The sequence below is a fragment of the Simochromis diagramma genome, unplaced genomic scaffold, assembly GCF_900408965.1.
Source record: "Simochromis diagramma unplaced genomic scaffold, fSimDia1.1 OVJJ01000262.1, whole genome shotgun sequence".
Classification (NCBI taxonomy): domain Eukaryota; kingdom Metazoa; phylum Chordata; class Actinopteri; order Cichliformes; family Cichlidae; genus Simochromis; species Simochromis diagramma.
In genome coordinates this window covers 40,001-58,420 of record NW_024386836.1, presented here as the reverse complement: position 1 = coordinate 58,420, position 18,420 = coordinate 40,001, and the positions used below count along the sequence as shown (strand labels likewise).

The 18,420-nt window shown below is 38.9% G+C and overlaps 1 long non-coding RNA gene, 1 pseudogene and 4 gene segments (V, D, J or C); 2 read left to right on the top strand and 4 right to left on the bottom strand.

Annotated features, from left to right (window-relative positions):
• Positions 1-2,363: 2,363 nt before the first annotated feature.
• On the bottom strand, positions 2,364-2,616 carry LOC120731985. Its single transcript, XR_005695460.1, has 2 exons — positions 2,575-2,616; positions 2,364-2,467 (listed from the first exon to the last, which is right to left on the bottom strand). It is a non-coding gene; the product is annotated as an uncharacterized LOC120731985 (long non-coding RNA).
• A 1,269-nt stretch (positions 2,617-3,885) lies between these two features.
• On the top strand, positions 3,886-5,344 carry LOC120731984 (the record flags this gene model as incomplete). The annotated part of the segment is given in 2 exon segments: positions 3,886-3,916; positions 4,855-5,344. Coding segments are annotated over 2 exon segments (363 nt in total), but the record flags the coding sequence as incomplete, so codon positions are not given.
• A 620-nt stretch (positions 5,345-5,964) lies between these two features.
• On the bottom strand, positions 5,965-6,674 carry LOC120731981 (annotated as a pseudogene).
• A 2,286-nt stretch (positions 6,675-8,960) lies between these two features.
• LOC120731980 lies at positions 8,961-9,728 on the bottom strand. The segment is given in 2 exon segments: positions 8,961-9,382; positions 9,569-9,728. Coding segments are annotated over 2 exon segments (360 nt in total).
• A 1,788-nt stretch (positions 9,729-11,516) lies between these two features.
• Positions 11,517-12,902, top strand: LOC120731978. The segment is given in 2 exon segments: positions 11,517-11,667; positions 12,358-12,902. Coding segments are annotated over 2 exon segments (471 nt in total).
• Positions 12,903-15,011: 2,109 nt separating this feature from the next.
• Positions 15,012-16,089, bottom strand: LOC120731976. The segment is given in 3 exon segments: positions 15,012-15,431; positions 15,539-15,582; positions 16,079-16,089. Coding segments are annotated over 3 exon segments (399 nt in total).
• Between the last annotated feature and the right edge of the window lie 2,331 nt (positions 16,090-18,420).

The following is an 18,420-nucleotide window of genomic DNA, read 5'->3' as shown; positions in this document are numbered from 1 at the left end:
AACTCAACTCCTTTGGAGGCAGCACAGCCATCATGATGACTTTTTATGATGCCTTCCTGGAAAGCATCACGCCCTTCTCCATCACCTGCTGGTTCCACTCCCTCAGCCTTCAGAACAGGAACAGACTGCAGCACACGGCATCAGTGTGCTCTAAAATCATTGGCCTGCCTGTCAGAACTCTGGCACAGGTTTTCAGCCAACAGGCCCTTAGACAGGCATTCAAAATCATCAACAACCCCTCTCACATTCTTCACCCCGGAATTCAATGGCTCCCCTCTGGGCGACGCCTCCGCTGCATTTCCTACAGGACTGAGAGGAGGAGGAGAGCCACCTTTGTCCCCAAAGCCACTCTGCTTTTTAACTCCAGCCAATAAGAACATTTCCCACACCCATAAACATAAACTACTCTACACTCTTTTATACTGCCGACACTTTACTCACTTTTAGTCACTTACAGTTATATATTTACTTATTCAGTCACTTTAATTTAAAACTGTGTACATAATGTATATTCTGTGTATGTATTATCTCACTCTATTGCCTGTTTATGCCCTGTCCTTATCTTCAACGTCATGCTGCTCTGTTGTATCTTAATTGCCCCGTGATGATAAATAAAGTCTTTCTGCTTCTGATTCTGATTCTAAATGCAGAGGACTTATTCCCTACAGGATTAATAAAGTGTGCAAAAAAAATTATTTGTTGAGTTTGTTTGTTTCAGAGTCAGAGAGCCGTGTCTCTCTACAGTCAGAGGTTTTTGTACGGCGACTCAATGAGTTTGTATCACTGTGGTGGACTTTTGGTGGAGGAACCAGACTGGAATTTGGAAGTAAGTTTATACTGTTGAAAAATAAGATCTTTTATTTGCTTCAATTGTTGACTGTTGGCTTAGAGAAAAACATTTAAAAACTTTTTTTCCCTGATATATCAAGGAGGCTGACAGAAATTTATGTCTAAATTTGTGTTTGAAACGTTAACCTACTTGCTGTTGATAAAACTGTTCCTTCAGTGATTTTTCTGTACATGATCTTCACGGTAAGTTGTGGATAAACAACATTTACTTGAATAAAAAATCTTCAAATGAAATTAAACAGACTAAACTTAGATAGTTTCAGATTAAGGTTAACTGTATAGTAAAAATCTCTGTTTATGAAGTAAATAGTTTGAGTTGTTTTCTAAACGTATTTCCCAGTAACACTTAAAATCTTTGATGATATTTGTAAATAAAAATATTATATTTATTAATGATGTAATTTTCCTGCACCTGTAATTAGTGGTGCAACGGAGCACGGTTGATCCGTAATCCGAGCCGATCCCACTCCACGGTTTGGTACGCACGTGATCCGAAGATTCGAAAAAGAAGAAAAAGTGTGTGTATGGTGCGCGTGGTCAGTCTGTCAAGCGATGGAAAAGATATATATAAATCTTATAAAGTTTGTATCTGTCTTGTGTGAAACTGGGATGAAAGCATACAAGAGTGAAAATAGATATAAGATCCCTAGAAAAATTATATAAATGAACCTTGTATGTTTTGGATACTTCCTAAAACAATATATGGAAGTGGCCACTTTCATGAGTAAATCATATAAGCCTTATATGATTCACTATATGAAGTAGGCCACATCTGATGCAAGTTTTTTCTATTTCTTTTCCATATGGGTATGGTCAGCGCTAGCGGTCCAAGTGGAGGAGCAGAGGAGTTTGTGGTATTTAAGCAGCCCTTTGCTGCCCAATCCGACCGGGCTACAGCTATTTCAGAAGCTATCGGGGTGTTTAGCTGCAGACGGGAGGCCGTATTCCGTTGTGCAAAACAACTAGTCAACGCGTTAGTTGACGCATTGATGCCGTGCAGCCCCACGCACGGTGTGATCTGTGGTAACTAGTTAACGGAGATTTGCCGCGTTAATGCAGTTATGGCATTAACGTCATTTTTAAGCAGATTTACGCTGACAGCACTTGTTTAAACTATGATGAACGTGCTTGAGCCACGCTATGATATCCCGTTGCGCGTCCACTTCAGTGAAAAGATTGTACCCAGGCATGTATGAGCAGGAAAAGTTTAAAGCTATGGCTGAACTGTCCTCTTCTGTTGCCCAACTACAAATGGGTGGACCTCCATGGCAACGGAAAGCTACGTGACCGTGACCGCTCGTTATATCACAGCAGAGTGTTAGATACAAAGCCCTGTACTGCCCTATACTGTACCTTAATTTGTTTTTATATAATTGCGTGGAATGAGTCTTGAGTTGAATTTTTTAATAGGCAAAAATACTTAAATAAGTTAATAAGTAAATGTTAAAATTTTGTCTTTTTGTCTTTTTTTTGCTGATCTGAAAATTGATCCGATCCATCACTTAAAACAGTGACACAACACCAACATCCTGACTGGTCCTACACGTGATGTTCACAGATCCTCCCACAGCAGAGCTCACTGCTCCAGGCTGAGTCACTGTGATCTGTCCTCTGGACTCTGAGGACACAGAGACAAAAACATAAAGCAGCTTCATGGTTTTGTGGGCTTCATTTCAGAGGGACAGATGTTGATAGAGGAGAGGAGTTTGATTCTCTGGACTTTACCTGTGAAGCAGCAGCAGAGGAGAGTCCAGATGAGGATGCAGATCAAAGTCATGTTTTTGATGAGGAGGATTTCTGTGGCTTCTGTTGTGATGAAGGACAGCTGTCAGTCATCCAGTGTTCAACTCTCAGGACTATAAACTCTCCCAGAGCACTGGAGCATGGTGCTGCTGATGCAAAGTGCCTCTATGGAAATGCTCCGACTGTCACAGAGACTTAGATCAATCAGCTCACATGTTATTGAATATAAGTATTTTAAAGAATGATTTGGGCTTCAACTTAATGAAGATAAAACTGAATTCCTTGTCTGTTTCCAGGACAGATTTGTTCCCAGTGAAATGAAAGCTCTTTGTGTCATTTAATCACAATTAAATCGTCTGTCTGGACTCTTGGGGTAACTCTTGACTCTGCATGAATTTAGGATTCTCATGTCAAACCTCTATTTCACTGTCTTCTTATTCATTTTTATTAATTTATTTTTTCATTGTAAGTCATTGTACACTTTTGTAAGCATCATGGGAAAGCACCTGCTTACATCATTGAACTTTTTCAGCCATACAGCCACAGCAGGTCCCTGAGGTCTTGTGTTCAGGGTGTGTTTACTCTACATCATACGAGGCTGAAAACTAAATGAGACAGAGCTTTTTCCACAGTGACCCCAGACTCTGGAACTCTCTCCCTCTGAGTCTGAGATCCGTGGACGCAGTGGTCTCTTAAGAAACAACCAAATGTCAAGTTATTAGACTTGACTTTAGTAAACTCTTTTCCTTAATGCTCTGTGATTTTCATATGAAGCACTTTGTGATGCTTCAAATGTGCTACATAAATAAAAATTCACTTACTTACTTTTGTCATATTGTTGAGTGATGGATCAGCCTGCTTGTCACAATACTGCACATGTTAACATTTTATACAGATAGGATTGAAATCAGTAAACAGTATGGAAAAAATAAAATAAAGGTTGTGTAATTTTACTAAAGAATGCTTCATATCAGCTGTCAGAATTACACAGGGAGTAAATCGACAGTGCTCGCCCCCTAATCATAAGTTCGGGGATTCAAATCCACCGAATGGCTACTCTGAGGTACCCCTGAGCAAAGTACCATCTCTACTCACTACTCCCCGGGTGCTGGATTGGCAGCTGCCCACTGCTTCACAAAGTGAATGAGTTAAATGCACAGAGCTAATTTTCTACAGGATTAATAAAGTGTGCAAAAAAATTGTTTGTTTGTCTCAGAGTCAGAGAGCCGTGTCTCTCTACAGTCAGAGGTTTTTGTACGGCGCCTCAATGAGTTTGTATCACTGTGGTGGACTTTTGGTGGAGGAACCAGACTGGAATTTGGAAGTAAGTCAAAAACAAAGTTACTTCTATGTCCTTTTTCTCTTTTTTTGTAGAAAATATATATATCCTCACTAATGTCCATGTTATGATTAGCGTTTTTATTTTTTTCTGGTGTGTTTTTGTTGGGCTGAGAAACAAAGTCTGTTTTATAAAAGTAAACATGTAAAATTATTTAAATTTGGAAAAAAAAAGTTATTCAAGACAATTAATTGCTTTAACTGGTTGAGCCTGTAGGTTTAGTTCAGTCTGACAGTCAGAGAGCCGTGTCTCTCTACAGTCAGAGGTTTTTGTACGGCGCCTCAATGAGTTTGTATCACTGTGGTGGACTTTTGGTGGAGGAACCAGACTGGAATTTGGAAGTAAGTTACTGTTGTAAAAATAATATCTCATATTTGCTTCAATGGTTGACTGTTGGCTGAGAGAAAAACATCTAAATTTATTTTGATTTTCCTGATATCACAAGGAGGCTGACAGAATTTTATGTGTAAATTTGTGTTTGAAATCTTTACCTACTTGCTGTTGATAAAACTGTTCCTCCAATGATTTTTTTCTTCATCTTCTTTACAGTAAGTTGTGGAAAGATTAATTTTGCTTGAATAAAAATTCTTCTGCATCATGATCCCCCATTTCAGATTAAGGTTAGCTGTATAGTAAAAATCTCTGTTTATGAAGTAAATAGTTTGAGTTGTGTTTTTAAACGTATTTCCCAGTAATCCTTAAAATCATGAGTGAGTCAGATTTTTGTGAGTTTAACACTCTTTTGTAAAATGTTGCACTTTTTTCCTTCTGTATGTGGTTTGGACATATTTCACTGCTGTTATTTCTGTGCTGAGAGGTTTCTTAAAGGGAAGTGAAACAATGTGTGAGTGACTGTTGGAGCAGAAAAACATCTGACAGAAACTACCTGTTACCCGTTCTCTAAGCTGATTGGTGTCTCCTAGGTGATGTCCGTCCCACCCTGACGGTGCTCGCCCCTTCCAGTAAGGAGCTGGAGCAGGGGAATGCCACGCTCACATGTCTGGCCAACAAGGGCTTTCCCTCAGACTGGAGTCTGTCCTGGATCGTTGACGGCCGCAGATGCAGCGGCGTTGGTTGGGAAGTGAGCAGGAGCCCCGGGGCGCTGCAGACAGACAGGCTCTACAGCTGGAGCAGCACCCTGATGCTGCCTGCAGACCAGTGGGAGAAGGTGGGCTCTGTGACCTGTGAGGCCACGAGGGGCTCCGATACTCCACTCTCAGAGACTCTGAGGAGAGACCAGTGTTCCCAGTCCTGAGCTGATTCACTGGGGGCATGATGCTGTTTTTTGTTGTTGTTGTTGTCTAAACTTTGCTACAGCTCTCAGTCTGCAGTCTTTTTCAGTCTCTTTACTCTTAATCTGTTTGTTGCCTGTTTTATGAACTTGTCAAGATTTTACAGCAATAAAGATTTTTCACCTGAACATGTCCTGTTATTTCTGCTGTTTGTTATATATGTTTATAAATATATTAACATGGATTTCAACGTTTTCAACATACTTTATTAAATAACAGTTTTAATGTGGTTACAAACAAACTGATTCATTGAAATAAATAAACCACTTAAAGAAGAAAGAAAAATATATATACTGGAAAAGTCAACAGGCTGAAACACAGTAAACCATGTTTGTTTGTAAATAATTTATATCCATATGTATCATGTTGATGACAACAATCATGATATTTGTAAATAAAAATACTATATTTATTAATCGTGTAATTTTCCTGCACCTGTCATAGACGAGCACATGACGTCCAACAATGACCCAGTCCAAAGTTTAAATGTTAAACGTCACACTGACGTCCAGGTTGGGTCAGGGGTGGACGTCCAAATGTCCATAGTTGACTGTGCCTGACACTAAAAATCAATAAGGTCTTGTTTATGCTCTTGAATCATTTTTGTATTGTTCTTCAAACTGAGTTAGAAATGAAAACTCTAATAAAATGTGTTTATGTGTCCTCAGTGAACTGTATCAGTCTCTGCAGTATCTTCCAGCTGCAGCAGTCACTTCAGTTTCTGTTCAGTCTGACTGAGGGAGGTTTTTGTACGACTGTTTTTCACTGTGTGAACGGGCGGCTGTAATCCTGCTGACAGTAATAAACTCCTGCATCTTCAGCCTGAACTCCACTGATGGTCAGAGTGAAGTCAGTTCCAGACTGACTCCCACTGAAACGATCAGAAAACTCCAGAGTACCGACTGTTAGCATTGTAAATGAGGAGTTTGGGAGATTCTCCAGATTTCTGAAGATACCACTGCAAATCATTGCTAACACTTGAACTGGCTTTACATCTGATAGAGACAGTCTGCCCTGGAACAACAGACTGAGCTTTAGGAGTCTGAGTCAGGACGACATCTCCAGATGAACCTGAAAACATGAAAAATAGGAGACGTTTAGAGAAAGATGATGAACATCCAAACATTTGAGGATCATTTCTCTAACATGGAGAACAGATGGAAGAAGGTCAGTGCTGCTGGTTTCAGAGTTTCTCCATCAGAGCAGAACATCATTGTGGTGAACCTGGCTGCATGCTGAAGCAAAGTTTTCACAGAGAGTCTCACCCTGAACAAGGAGCCCCAGGGTGGCCAGCAGTAGAGTCAGTGACATCATCATTGTGCTGCTGGTGTGTGAGTGGCTCTGAAAGGCCTGGACAGCCACTGATCAACACTGGCCTCTTAACAGCTGTGAGCAGAGAGGCAGGACACATATGCAAACACACAGAGTCAGTCAGCTGCAGCTGTTTCCTTCTCAGTACTGAAGCCATTTCCACTTTACATTATTACATATTGAGGACATCGAATGTTCTGACAGTTAATTGTAGATTATAAAAAAAATGCTTTGCAGTTTTCTACTCGGTCTTTTCACAAGTCATTAGTAACAACAATATGGTTTTTCCAGTTTGACACAGGTGTTTACAATGTGGAGATTTGAATAGAGAAACATACCACATGAAGTGATGCTGAGATCAAAATAGATGATAAACTCCAACCATCAGTCTTGGACATTTGCAAAAGCTGTAAACATGGAAGCCGTGTGAGTTTCTCCCAAACAAAAACCTTTGTGAGCTCAGATTTCCTCTGGTTTTTATTGTGATGACTGTAACTGAGCACATGGAGTTTGTAGTATTTCTCAGCGATAGATGTGTCTCCACCTGTGAGTAAGATCAGGTGTTGTGAATGAAACTCCACCTCAGCTCTTAGTGGTGAGATTCAGAAATCAGAATCAGATTGTTCCATCTGTAATCTCAGTTTGATCAAATCAAGTCTTTAACTGACTTTTGAGCAGAATCAGATCCGAAGAAGCTGGAGAAGTTTCATGAAGATTATTGTTTTTGATTCAAGTCTTCACATTTGAAAGATACAGCTGTAAATGATATTTTCCAGAGTGAACCTGAGGTCAAAGTTCACTAAGCATTTTCTCATTCTCTGTCTGACGGCTCCTTTCAAGTTTTGGCAAATCAGATAAAAGGTGAGAAAGTAACAGACTGTGAACAGCAGTCAGTGCAGTTTCTGTTCGGTCTGTTCTGTTTTTCACTGTGTGAACACCCACTGACTGTTAGAACAGTGAAGACAGTAATAAACTGCTGCATCTTCAGCCTGGACTCCACTGATGGTCAGAGTGAAGTCAGAGTTTGATCCACTGCCTGTAAAACGAGCTGGAATCCCTGATTCTAGAGTGTCAGCATAGTTAATGAGACGTTTAGGAACTCCTCCATCTTTCTGTTGGTGTCAGAACTGGTCATGGTCTGCTCTTTGATGAACTCTAATGGATTTTAGAAGCAGAGGATATTTAGCCTTTTAATGATTTGATTTAAATGTCAAGAAATAGAAGAAAACAAAATCCAATCCCACCTGGATTGTGACACTTTTACTGGTGGAGTGAATTAAATAATACTATTCACAATTAAACGTGGACATATTGGAAAAAAGTAATTCAAAAAAGAATGATTGGAATCTATGTGAAGGACTGATGGAGACTTCTTATCTTTACCTGTTTCCAAGTAATACAAACTTGATGATTTGATGCATGAGAGGGAAGTGAAACAAAGTGAGAGCGAGTGACTGTCGGCGCAGATCAAAAAATTTAAAAAACACCTGACAGAAACTTCTGGAGTCCCAGTGTGCTGCAGAAAGACAGTTCATTGAATTCAATGTAAACCAGTGGATGAAGGTGGGCTCTGTGAGGTCATCCAGTGCTCCTTCACACTGAGCAGAGACCAGTGTTCCCAGTTGAAGTACTGTTTTACACTCCTGCTTTCAGTCTGCAGTTTCTAACAATGTCACGCTCCAGATTCATCCATTATGTCGATGTAGATGGCTGCTGTAAGACTTTGAAATAATAAATATCTCTCATATGTGCAAAACTTTTGACTTTGTGTACAATAGTAACAGTGGTTAAATTATTAGTTCTAAAGGAAACATTCAGTCATCACAGGTCATTTTTTATGTTTTAAGGACTGTTTACAAACTTCTCACGTCCACTTTTATTTTATTTTCATTCAGATTATTTCCTCATGTTTCTCGCTGAATATTTGAATTTAAAAAAGTCCAAACAATAAAGATGCTTTAGTCTTGGTATCAAAGAGCAGGGCATCGCCTTTATAAAGGGATTTAGAAAAAACAGCTGCTGTTAATATTTAATAAATCAACTGTGGTCGTGCATATTTCGTTTGAACTCATAACTTTAGTCATGTGTTTTGACATAAAATGTAAACTAGAAATATTTAATTAAAGGCCAGTGATGATTCATTTATGTCTTTAAAAATGCTTTATATTTGACTCTGTACTGAATTATTAAATATCGAATACACTGATGAAAACTTAAAAAATGTAAAAAAATAAACCCTTTTTTCTCAAAACAGAGCAGGGAAGAGCTGGAAAGTTTTTTTTTAAAAGTATTTGATAAAAATGTTTGAAAGAGATAAAATTCGATTCACTCCACACTGGTTTAATATACCAAATGTAAAATATATGAAAAGCAAATATTCAAAATCTAAACTGAAATTATTTCAGTGTTATTTTTGCTAACTTATCTGTTCACATTGTAATATTTCCACATTTAAAAATGTATATTTTATGGTGTATTGTGTAACTACAGCTGTTGATCAGTTCCTCTTCAGCTGTTTGAGGTTTTTGTACGGCGTTGTATCACTGTGTGAACGGGCGGCTGTTATGCTGCTGACAGTAATAAACTCCTGCATCTTCAGTTTGAACTCCACTGATGATCAGAGTGAAGTCAGTCTGAACTGCTGTTGCCCGAAAACGATCTGGAACTCCAGACTGACGATTTGTAGTATCATAGATCAGGAGTTTAGGAGCTGTTCCAGATTTCTGAAGGTACCAGTCAATGTCATCACCTATAGATGTACTGGATTTACATCTGATAGAGACAGTCTGTCCTGGAACAACAGACTGAGCTTTAGGAGTCTGAGTCAGGACGATTTCTGCTGATGAACCTGAAAACATGAAAAGAGGAGAAGTTTAGAGAAAGATGATCAAACATTAGAGGATCATTTCTCTAACATGGAGAACAGATGGAAGAAGGTCAGTGCTGCTGGTTTCAGAGTTTCTCCATCATAGCAGAACATCATTGTGGTGAACCTGGCTGCATGCTGAAGCAAAGTTTTCACAGAGAGTCTCACCCTGAACAAGGAGCCCCAGGGTGGCCAGCAGTAGAGTCAGTGACATCATCATTGTGCTGCTGGTGTGTGAGTGGCTCTGAAAGGCCTGGACAGCCACTGATCAACACTGGCCTCTTAACAGCTGTGAGCAGAGAGGCAGGACACATATGCAAACACACAGAGTCAGTCATCTTTCCTCATCGTGTCATCCTGTTCGTCCTTTAGTTAGTGCAGTGGTTCTTTGTTTTAACTTGCATTTTTATTTATTCAATTTGCATTTATTAATTAAAGATATTTCAGCACACAGGAACATGTATATTTACTTAAGTATCCAAATCTCCACAATGTTTTAATGTTTTAAGCTTAAACTTGACCAATTTTTCTTTTTCAATTTCTTCCATCATTTTCTTTCAGAGAGTGTGTGATGACTCATGCTTTGGTAGTCATGAATATAAATAATTATTGAAACATATACATAAATGCATTAATTGTTACCTTTCTTGAAAATGTATCAGCCCTGATACTACAACCCCACACACCACTGCCAATCCATAACCTAGTAAAGACGTAGTGTCGATCTGCAGGACCAGCACCCCAATACAGCAAGTCTGGATCAGCTCTCTGTTTAAAAAGTTCTCATCTCTGATCCTATCCTCAAACTTAACAAAACTAAATAGAAAAAGGTTATTTTGTCTGTTTTGCTCTTTTAAAGATGACTCTTTCTTTAGTTAATCGATTTTGTGAGCCAAAGATTTTCCAGCTGTTGAATATTAAAAAGCTTTCTCATGCTGTCAGTGTCATATCAATAAATATAAAAAAGCCAAGATTTTACTGAAGAATGCAGAGGAAGATGTAGATCCTTTTCATAAATGAAGACTTAAACGACATCTATTATATTTGTTCTGAGTGATCACTACTGTCATTAAACTTTTCAATCTTGAGTTGAGTGAGCTTTTCCAAGATGACAGGAGGAACTATGTGTCACGGCTGAGCAGCCGGTGTGTTTGTGGAGTGGACCCAAGTGCAACCACAGAAGAAGAGAGAAGTTTAAACAAAAGGCGAGCCCTTTATTTGGCTGGAAAAACCCCACAGGAATAAAAAAACAAGGCAAAGCATACAGGGGGAGTAAACTAAAACTACAAGCTAAACTGGGAAAAGCTAGACTATGTCAGCTATAACAAACTGATATGAATATGATTAGTAGGAGCATGCAAGAAACTATGACGAGAAAACATGAACATGGCCTGAACAGAATGATGAAATACGTACTTTTAACCTGACCTGATGTGGGGGACGGAAAACAGACCTAATACCCACAGGAGGTGATCAGGGAAAGCGGAAACACTTGGGAAAACAGCTGACTGGAATACACATAATGATGCCACAGGGAAAGTAAAATGAACATGGGAATACTAGACTCTTCAAAGTAAAACAGGAAACTTGGAGAGACATAGACATGATAACATATGATAGACTAACACAGAAGACAGGAAAAGACTCACAAACAAGGAGACTTAGGTGGTAACACAACTAGGCTAAACTTCAATTAAACCCTAACTAAGAATAACACCACAAGAACTTCATATATTTTAATATAACCTAAGAAATCAAAAATACTAAATAAACTCAAAACACTGGGTCACAGACTCAGCCCCTGACACTAGGGATCAGTTAATGCTTTAATGAGGATGGAAATTATGTGAAACTATGTTTTTACAATCATTTGAGCTTAATCTAAATGTCAAGGAGATTTTGGGCCGATGTGTTAGACAGAGCTCTCCGTCTGCATGATTCAGGAGAAAGGGCCTCATCCCTCCAGTACAGTTCAAAGTCTTTGAGAATCAGTGCCAAGGAGCACTGAAGATGTTCCTTTCAGTGCCAACTAGACACTAGAATATTTTTTAAATGTATATATATTTCAGTTTATCACTGCAATAATTTCATTTTTTTAGATCAGTTGGTTAAACTGAAAAGGAAGGAGTGAATGATTTTGTTGAGATTGTTTGTTTCAGAGTCAGAGAGCCGTGTCTCTCTACAGTCAGAGGTTTTTGTACGGCGCCTCAATCAGTTTGTATCACTGTGGTACACGTTCGGTGGAGGAACCAGACTGGAATTTGGAAGTAAGTTAATTAACTGTGTTTATTATTAAATATTTTATCATTTTATTTAATAATTATTTGTTAGGCTGCTTAGATGAGAGAAAAATACTTTTTTATTTAAAATAATTGAGTTTTTGATGTTTGTCCTTTTTACTGGACTAATTCAGATGAGCTCTGCGAGTTTCTCTTGTTGAATCTACATTTCTGTCACAGTAAAATATATGTAGACAAGAGTAAACTTCATCATCTTATGATTAGTTTGTAAATTTCCACCACATCAGCTGCTGTTTGGATGAGTTAAAGTTTGCTTTCTGATGTTTTTATCGTGTCAGATGTTTCAGATTTAGTTTGAAATCATGTGAGCTGTTCAATAACATTTCAAATCTGTATGAATGAGTAGCTGCTCTGTGCTTGTGTCCACTCATTTCTTCAGTCGTCCATGATTTAGACTTCTAATCATTTTAAAGCCAAACTTCTGCTGTAAATGTTTCCACATCTGCTTCTTTTATTTCCAGTGTAGTTTGAACATATTTCAGCTCAAACTGTGTGATGATTCTCTCTGTGCTGATATGCATGAGAGGTTTCTTAAAGGGAAGTGAAACAATGTGTGAGTGAATGACTGGTGGAGCAGAAAAAACACCTGACAGAAACTTCTTAACGGAGAAATTCAAATTGTGGTTCCTGTCCTCTAAGCTGATTGGTGTTTCCTAGGTGATACCCGCCCCGCCCTGAAGGTGCTGGGTCCCTCCAACAAGGAGCTGGAGCAGGGGAAGGCCACGCTCATGTGTGTGGCCAACAAGGGCTTCCCCTCAGACTGGAGTCTGTCCTGGAAGACGAGCGACAGCAGTGGCAGCAGCAGCATCAGAGGGGAGGAGAGCAGGACTCCTGGAGTGCTGCAGAATGACGGCCTCTACAGCTGGAGCAGCACCCTGACGCTCACTGCAGACCAGTGGGGGAAGGTGGGCTCTGTGACCTGTGAGGCCACCCAGGGCTCCCAGTCTCTGGTCTCAGAGATACTGAGGAGAGACCAGTGTTCCCAGTCCTGATGTCAATCACTGAGTCTTTCATGCTGTTTTTCCTCTTTCTCTCTGTTTCTTTTTGTTTGCAGATTTTTAAAAAAGCATCAAACAGTCATGTTTCCATCTCATAATGACAACAATCAGAGCAACAATCTCCTCTAGTTTCATCCTTTTGTGTCTGTTGTAAAGCTGATATTTCAAACTCTTAAAAGAATAAAAACGTACCGAGAAAACATGTTCTTTGACTCTGTGAGTTTAATAAATGCACATTAAAAAATTAAGATTTTGTAATATTTGTAAAAACAGACCAAAATAAAAATGTAAACAGACACATCAAGTGTAATGTGCAGTGAAAATGGTTAAATATATTTTTTAATCCACATATTAAATATTTCTCTATAAGATGTTGAGGTCATGTCAACCATAGATTATCTGTGTGCTCTTCATAATTTCTAGTCTCAAAGCTGTTTTATGATCTACATTTTAATCTGATCTAAAACCTAATAAGTAAAATTAAAGAGCAGGGTGTCATCTGTATGTTTAAACAGAGATCATTTAAATCAAGTTTAAGTGAAGATTTACTGAAGTTTGATTAATGAACTATTTGGCAGTGAAACTGTGATGAAGCAACAAAGCAGAGAAGAGTCTAGAAGCTGGTGGTGGCAGAGGTGAAGCAGGTGGAGACTTAGCTGAGGATATCTAATTGTCAGGATGAGGTGGAGATCAGGAGATTTAAAGCACACAAAACAGAGGCTGAGTAACTCAAAGAAGGCAGCGAGACAATAACTGGACTCAAATAATGACGACAGAATTGAGCTTGAAGTGGACATGATGTTAAGAACAGACTAACAGAACAAACACAGGAATGCAGGCAGATGAGAGACTACAGGTCTGCTTTAATCAACTTATATAGAAGTTAATCTCTTCTAGTGTTCACAGCAAAATGAGAGAAACTCACTTCACTAAACCTCTTAACACAAGAAAAAGACCACGGTCTGTCAGGAGGATGATCACATCTTATTTTCATTGGTTTCAGATTTTTGTACGACTTTATATTAATGTCACACTTTTAAGCATTAGTAAGATATTATTTAAAGAGAAACTTTTTAGTTCTTTGTTCTGTCTACATTAATACTTTGGAAACTGACTAAATAACTTTAGGTTTTTACAACAGTAACAGTGATTCGTTTGTGCTGGAAATATCCAAATGAGGCTAAATCTTCACTGAACACATCCCCTACAAACACTGTTATAACAGCCTGCTTGATTTGTTAATCAGCAGAATATCAGAATATTATAGACACTAGTTGTGATGTGACTACAATGATTTTCTGGATTTGTGTGATAACAAGGACTGCAGCTGAGCTCCACAGAAGGATCAGTTTAATATTTAACAGCTTACAAATAGAAAAGAGCTGCTCATCAGTGCAGAAACACTGACAACAGTATTTGTATTTCTAATGACAGCTTGTTATATTTTACAACTTGGATTAATATAAAAATCTTTAATGAGCAAAAACAACATTTTTTTCTTTGTGGACCTTCCAGCTACGTCTTTTCATCTGAACTTATTGTTATAAATGTAGAAACTAAGAATGAGTCAGACTGATGGGCTGCAGAGAACATCAGTCATCTAAAAATAATGTTAATGTGTTAAACATCTGGAGCCAGTGTTGTGTCTGTATTCTGTGACTCATTAAACATTTATCTTTTTATTCGGGGACACCACTTCATTTCTTTTTTCATGTTACTAACAACGTATTCAATAAGTTTATGAATGTTAAACTGTGAGTGCACACAAATGAAATTCCACAGTAAATATTAAAGTAATCGTTCCTCCCAGTCTTTTAGTTTGTTCTGCAGCTGTTGCTTCAGATCAGTTCCTCTTCAGCTGAGAGGTTTTTGTACGACAGATTTTCACTGTGTAAATAGAGTGTTTGTTTTTGAGCCTCAAATTTATGTTTAGATTATTTGAATTAAACTTTATTTTTATGTTGAGCTGTATGATATTTATTGATTTTATTTTCATATATTTTAACATAAAGGTCTTATTTTACTGATAACTGTTAAAATTTAACAAATCATAGATGATATTATGGTGGTTCTAGTATGGAATGGAGGTCAAAGGTCACAATGAGTTTTCTCTATAACTATTCGACTTGTTGAACATGTTGACTGATTTTTGCTTAATTTTTAGGGAAAAGAGAAAAAGAAACTATTTTTAGATTGGAAGCAAATGTGAGTTTGTGTGTGTGTGTGTGTGTGTGTGTGTGTGTGTGTGTGTGTGTGTGTGTGTGTGTGTGTGTGTGTGTGTGTGTGTGTCCTCAGTGAACTGTATCAGTCTCTGCAGTATCTTCCAGCTGCAGCAGTCACTTCAGTTTCTGTTCAGTCTGACTGAGGGAGGTTTTTGTACGACTGTTTTTCACTGTGTGAACACATACTGACTGTTGATAACATGAGCACTCTGACAGTAATAAACTGCTGCATCTTCAGCCTGGACTCCACTGATGGTCAGAGTGAAGTCAGAGTTTGATCCACTGCCTGTAAAACGAGCTGGAATCCCTGATTCCAGAGTGCTAGCATAGGTAATGAGCAGTTTAGGAACTCCTCCATCTTTCTGTTGGTACCAGGCTAACGAGGGGTAGCTGTTGAAGAAAGTGCTATAAACATTAACATCCTGACTGGTCGTACACTTGATGCTGACTGTGTCTCCCACAGCAGAGGTCACTGCTCCAGGCTGAGTCACTGTGATCTGTCCTCTGGACTCTGAGGACACAGAGACAAAAACATGAAGCAGCTTCATGGTTTTGTGGGCTTCATTTCAGAGGGACAGATGTTGATAGAGGAGAGGAGTTTGATTCTCTGGACTTTACCTGTGAAGCAGCAGCAGAGGAGAGTCCAGATGAGGACGCAGATCAAAGTCATGTTTTTGATGAGGAGGATTTCTGTGGCTTCTGTTGTGATGAAGGACAGCTGTCAGTCATCCAGTGTTCAACTCTCAGGACTATAAACTCTCCCAGAGCACTGGAGCATGGTGCTGCTGATGCAAAGTGCCTCTCTATGGAAATCATCTGACTGACTCTGGACTACTGGAGTTCGTTATTATCAGGATATCCTAAAAACTGCCTGAAAAGTTGATTCAAAATTAAAGATGCGAACTGATAAGAATTTAGTGATTCAAATTCCATTAATGACAAATAATTGACTGATCATTATTCCTTAGATATTTCCTTCTATTGAGAAAAATATGTAAATGTGAGTTATTATTATTGTACAGCACTTTAGTCTGCAGCTCAGACTCTAGAGCAGTGTAGTCGTGTTCTCTAGAGTGATGAGTCTTCTGCTCTGGATAACTGTGTTTGTCATGTAATTGATTGCACTTTTAGTTCCCCCCCGCCCTGAGGAATTGCCACCTTAACGTCATCAGGGGGTTTGCGTGCCTTAAAAACGGAAAATTAAAACAACAAAAAGTAAAATAAAATATTGCTAATCAGATTCTAACAACTAAAAACATGACATTTACCTGAGTTGGATGGCCTATTTTAAAAATATTCAAACTCAACAATTCTCAAATTAATTTGTAGAAAACAACAGATTTCTTCTTGTTTTAAGCTTATTTGTTTTGTAAGGAACTCAACTCTGTTTGCAGCTGTACAGCTCAACTCTCCTTTCTCCTTAATTCAACAGTCTGTCAAGGTCTGCGGAGGCAGACCGTGCGGAAAGGTGTGTGGTGGACCCAGGTGCGAACACAAACGAGGATGCAGGAGTGGATTCCAACAAAACGAGCCTTTTATTATGGCTGATGAAAAGAACAAAAACAGAATGAGGGCAGCATACGTGTAGTACTCAACAGAAAACCTAAACTGGACAAAACTAAGGAAAGACTATGGCTGGAGGTACAGAACACAGGAGGTGGCAACACAGACGACGCCAGACAGACTGTATGAAACACAGAGACTAAATACACATGAGGGATGATCAGGGGAAGTGGCCACACATGGGAACACAGCTGACACATATGAACTTAACGACAGGACAGAAGGAGTGAAACTGAATACACTGACCGTGAATACAGACTTTCAAAGTAAAACAGGAAACATGGAGATTAGACAAGACACATGAACCAGGGAGACATAGTACAGGGGAGATGACATAACTGACAGCATGGACTTGACAATATAAGACACGCAGACATAAACACACGAAGGGCAAGGGAGACTTAATACACGGGTAATATGTACAAATGGCTGGACTGCCTTAGTGACCCTAAACAAAGAATAAACATCAAAATAGGCTAAAACACAAAACACTGGGTCGCACGACCCAGGACCATGACACAGTCTCCTGTTTCCCTTTCCAAAAACTCTTACAGATTTATCCAGAGGTGTGGACTCGAGTCACATGACTTGGACTCGAGTCAGACTCGAGTCATTAATTTTATGACTTTAGACTTGACTTGAAAAAATGTTCTAAGACTTGTGACTTGACTTGGACTTTTACACCAATGACTTGGGACTTGAATTGGACTTGAACCGGTTTACTTGAAAAGACTTGATATTTCACCCCAAATATAAAATTTAACATGCATATTATATAGAGATTGAAAATGTGACGTCATTCGGGGTAAAACCGCAAAGGATTCTGGGAACTCGTGGCAAGAGGTACTAGCGCACGCAGGCTTTCAATTGAAATCACAGCGATAAAAAAGAAACACAGAAATGGCAAGAAGCTGTTGTATTATTAACTGCAATAGCCGGTCGCATGACAGCCACGGGAAGCCGACGAGTAAAGAGATCGGTTGTTATCGGATTATGTCGTTGAAGAGAAATTGTTTGAGCCATGTTTCCGAAGTAACAAAGAGCCGACTGGATTGCAGCCATTCAAAGACCAAATATAACGTCCCAGAACACTCCAGCTCACAGGTTAGTCTGCTCCAAGCATTTACACGAAGGTCAGTGTTTTTTAGTAGTTAATACGTCATTTTCATAACATAATTGGTGATATAGGTTACAAGCAAGTCTGGCGCTGAACAGAAATTGTCGCGCTATGCTCCTTTATTTATTGTGCATAAATAGTGAATTGTCCTGACACAATATTGCGTTTCGCTTCTGTTATTATGGTACAGTGACAAAAACATATACTTTTATTCACAGGATAAAACAGGTTTTTTGTATCACTAATCGCCCAGTACGATTACAGCATACAGTATTATTGTCACTGCTACATTTCTGTGATGCTACCAGAAATTATTTCCACTGCTAATTAATTACCGTTGAGCTCAAAGGTCCTATTAATAAACGTTAACGGATGTGTATTTATGAAGACGATTTGTGAGACTGGTAAACTTATGATACGTACGATGGTCTTTACTTTCTACACGGTGCATTTCAAGGTCCTGCACCCATCCTTTGGTAAACTGTACCTGGGCTTGTTGCAGTGACCTGAAGTTACTATCGTGCCAAACTAGGTATCCCCGACAGAATTTGTTTCCCCTGCGTCGGGAGCACACGCTGGACTGTCCAAATCACGGACAAACAGTATCCCGCATTGTTGATTTTTAGTTTACAAACACTTCTTATAATGACTAACTACTCCTGACATTTTTGAGATCTTAGCTCTTTATACAACGAAGTTATAGTGGGATACAAATAATATCAGGCTGGTCCTGCCACAATTTGTTCCCCCTGTGTAAATCACGGACAAACAGTATCCCACATTGCTGATTTTTCGTTCACAAACACTTCTTATTATGACG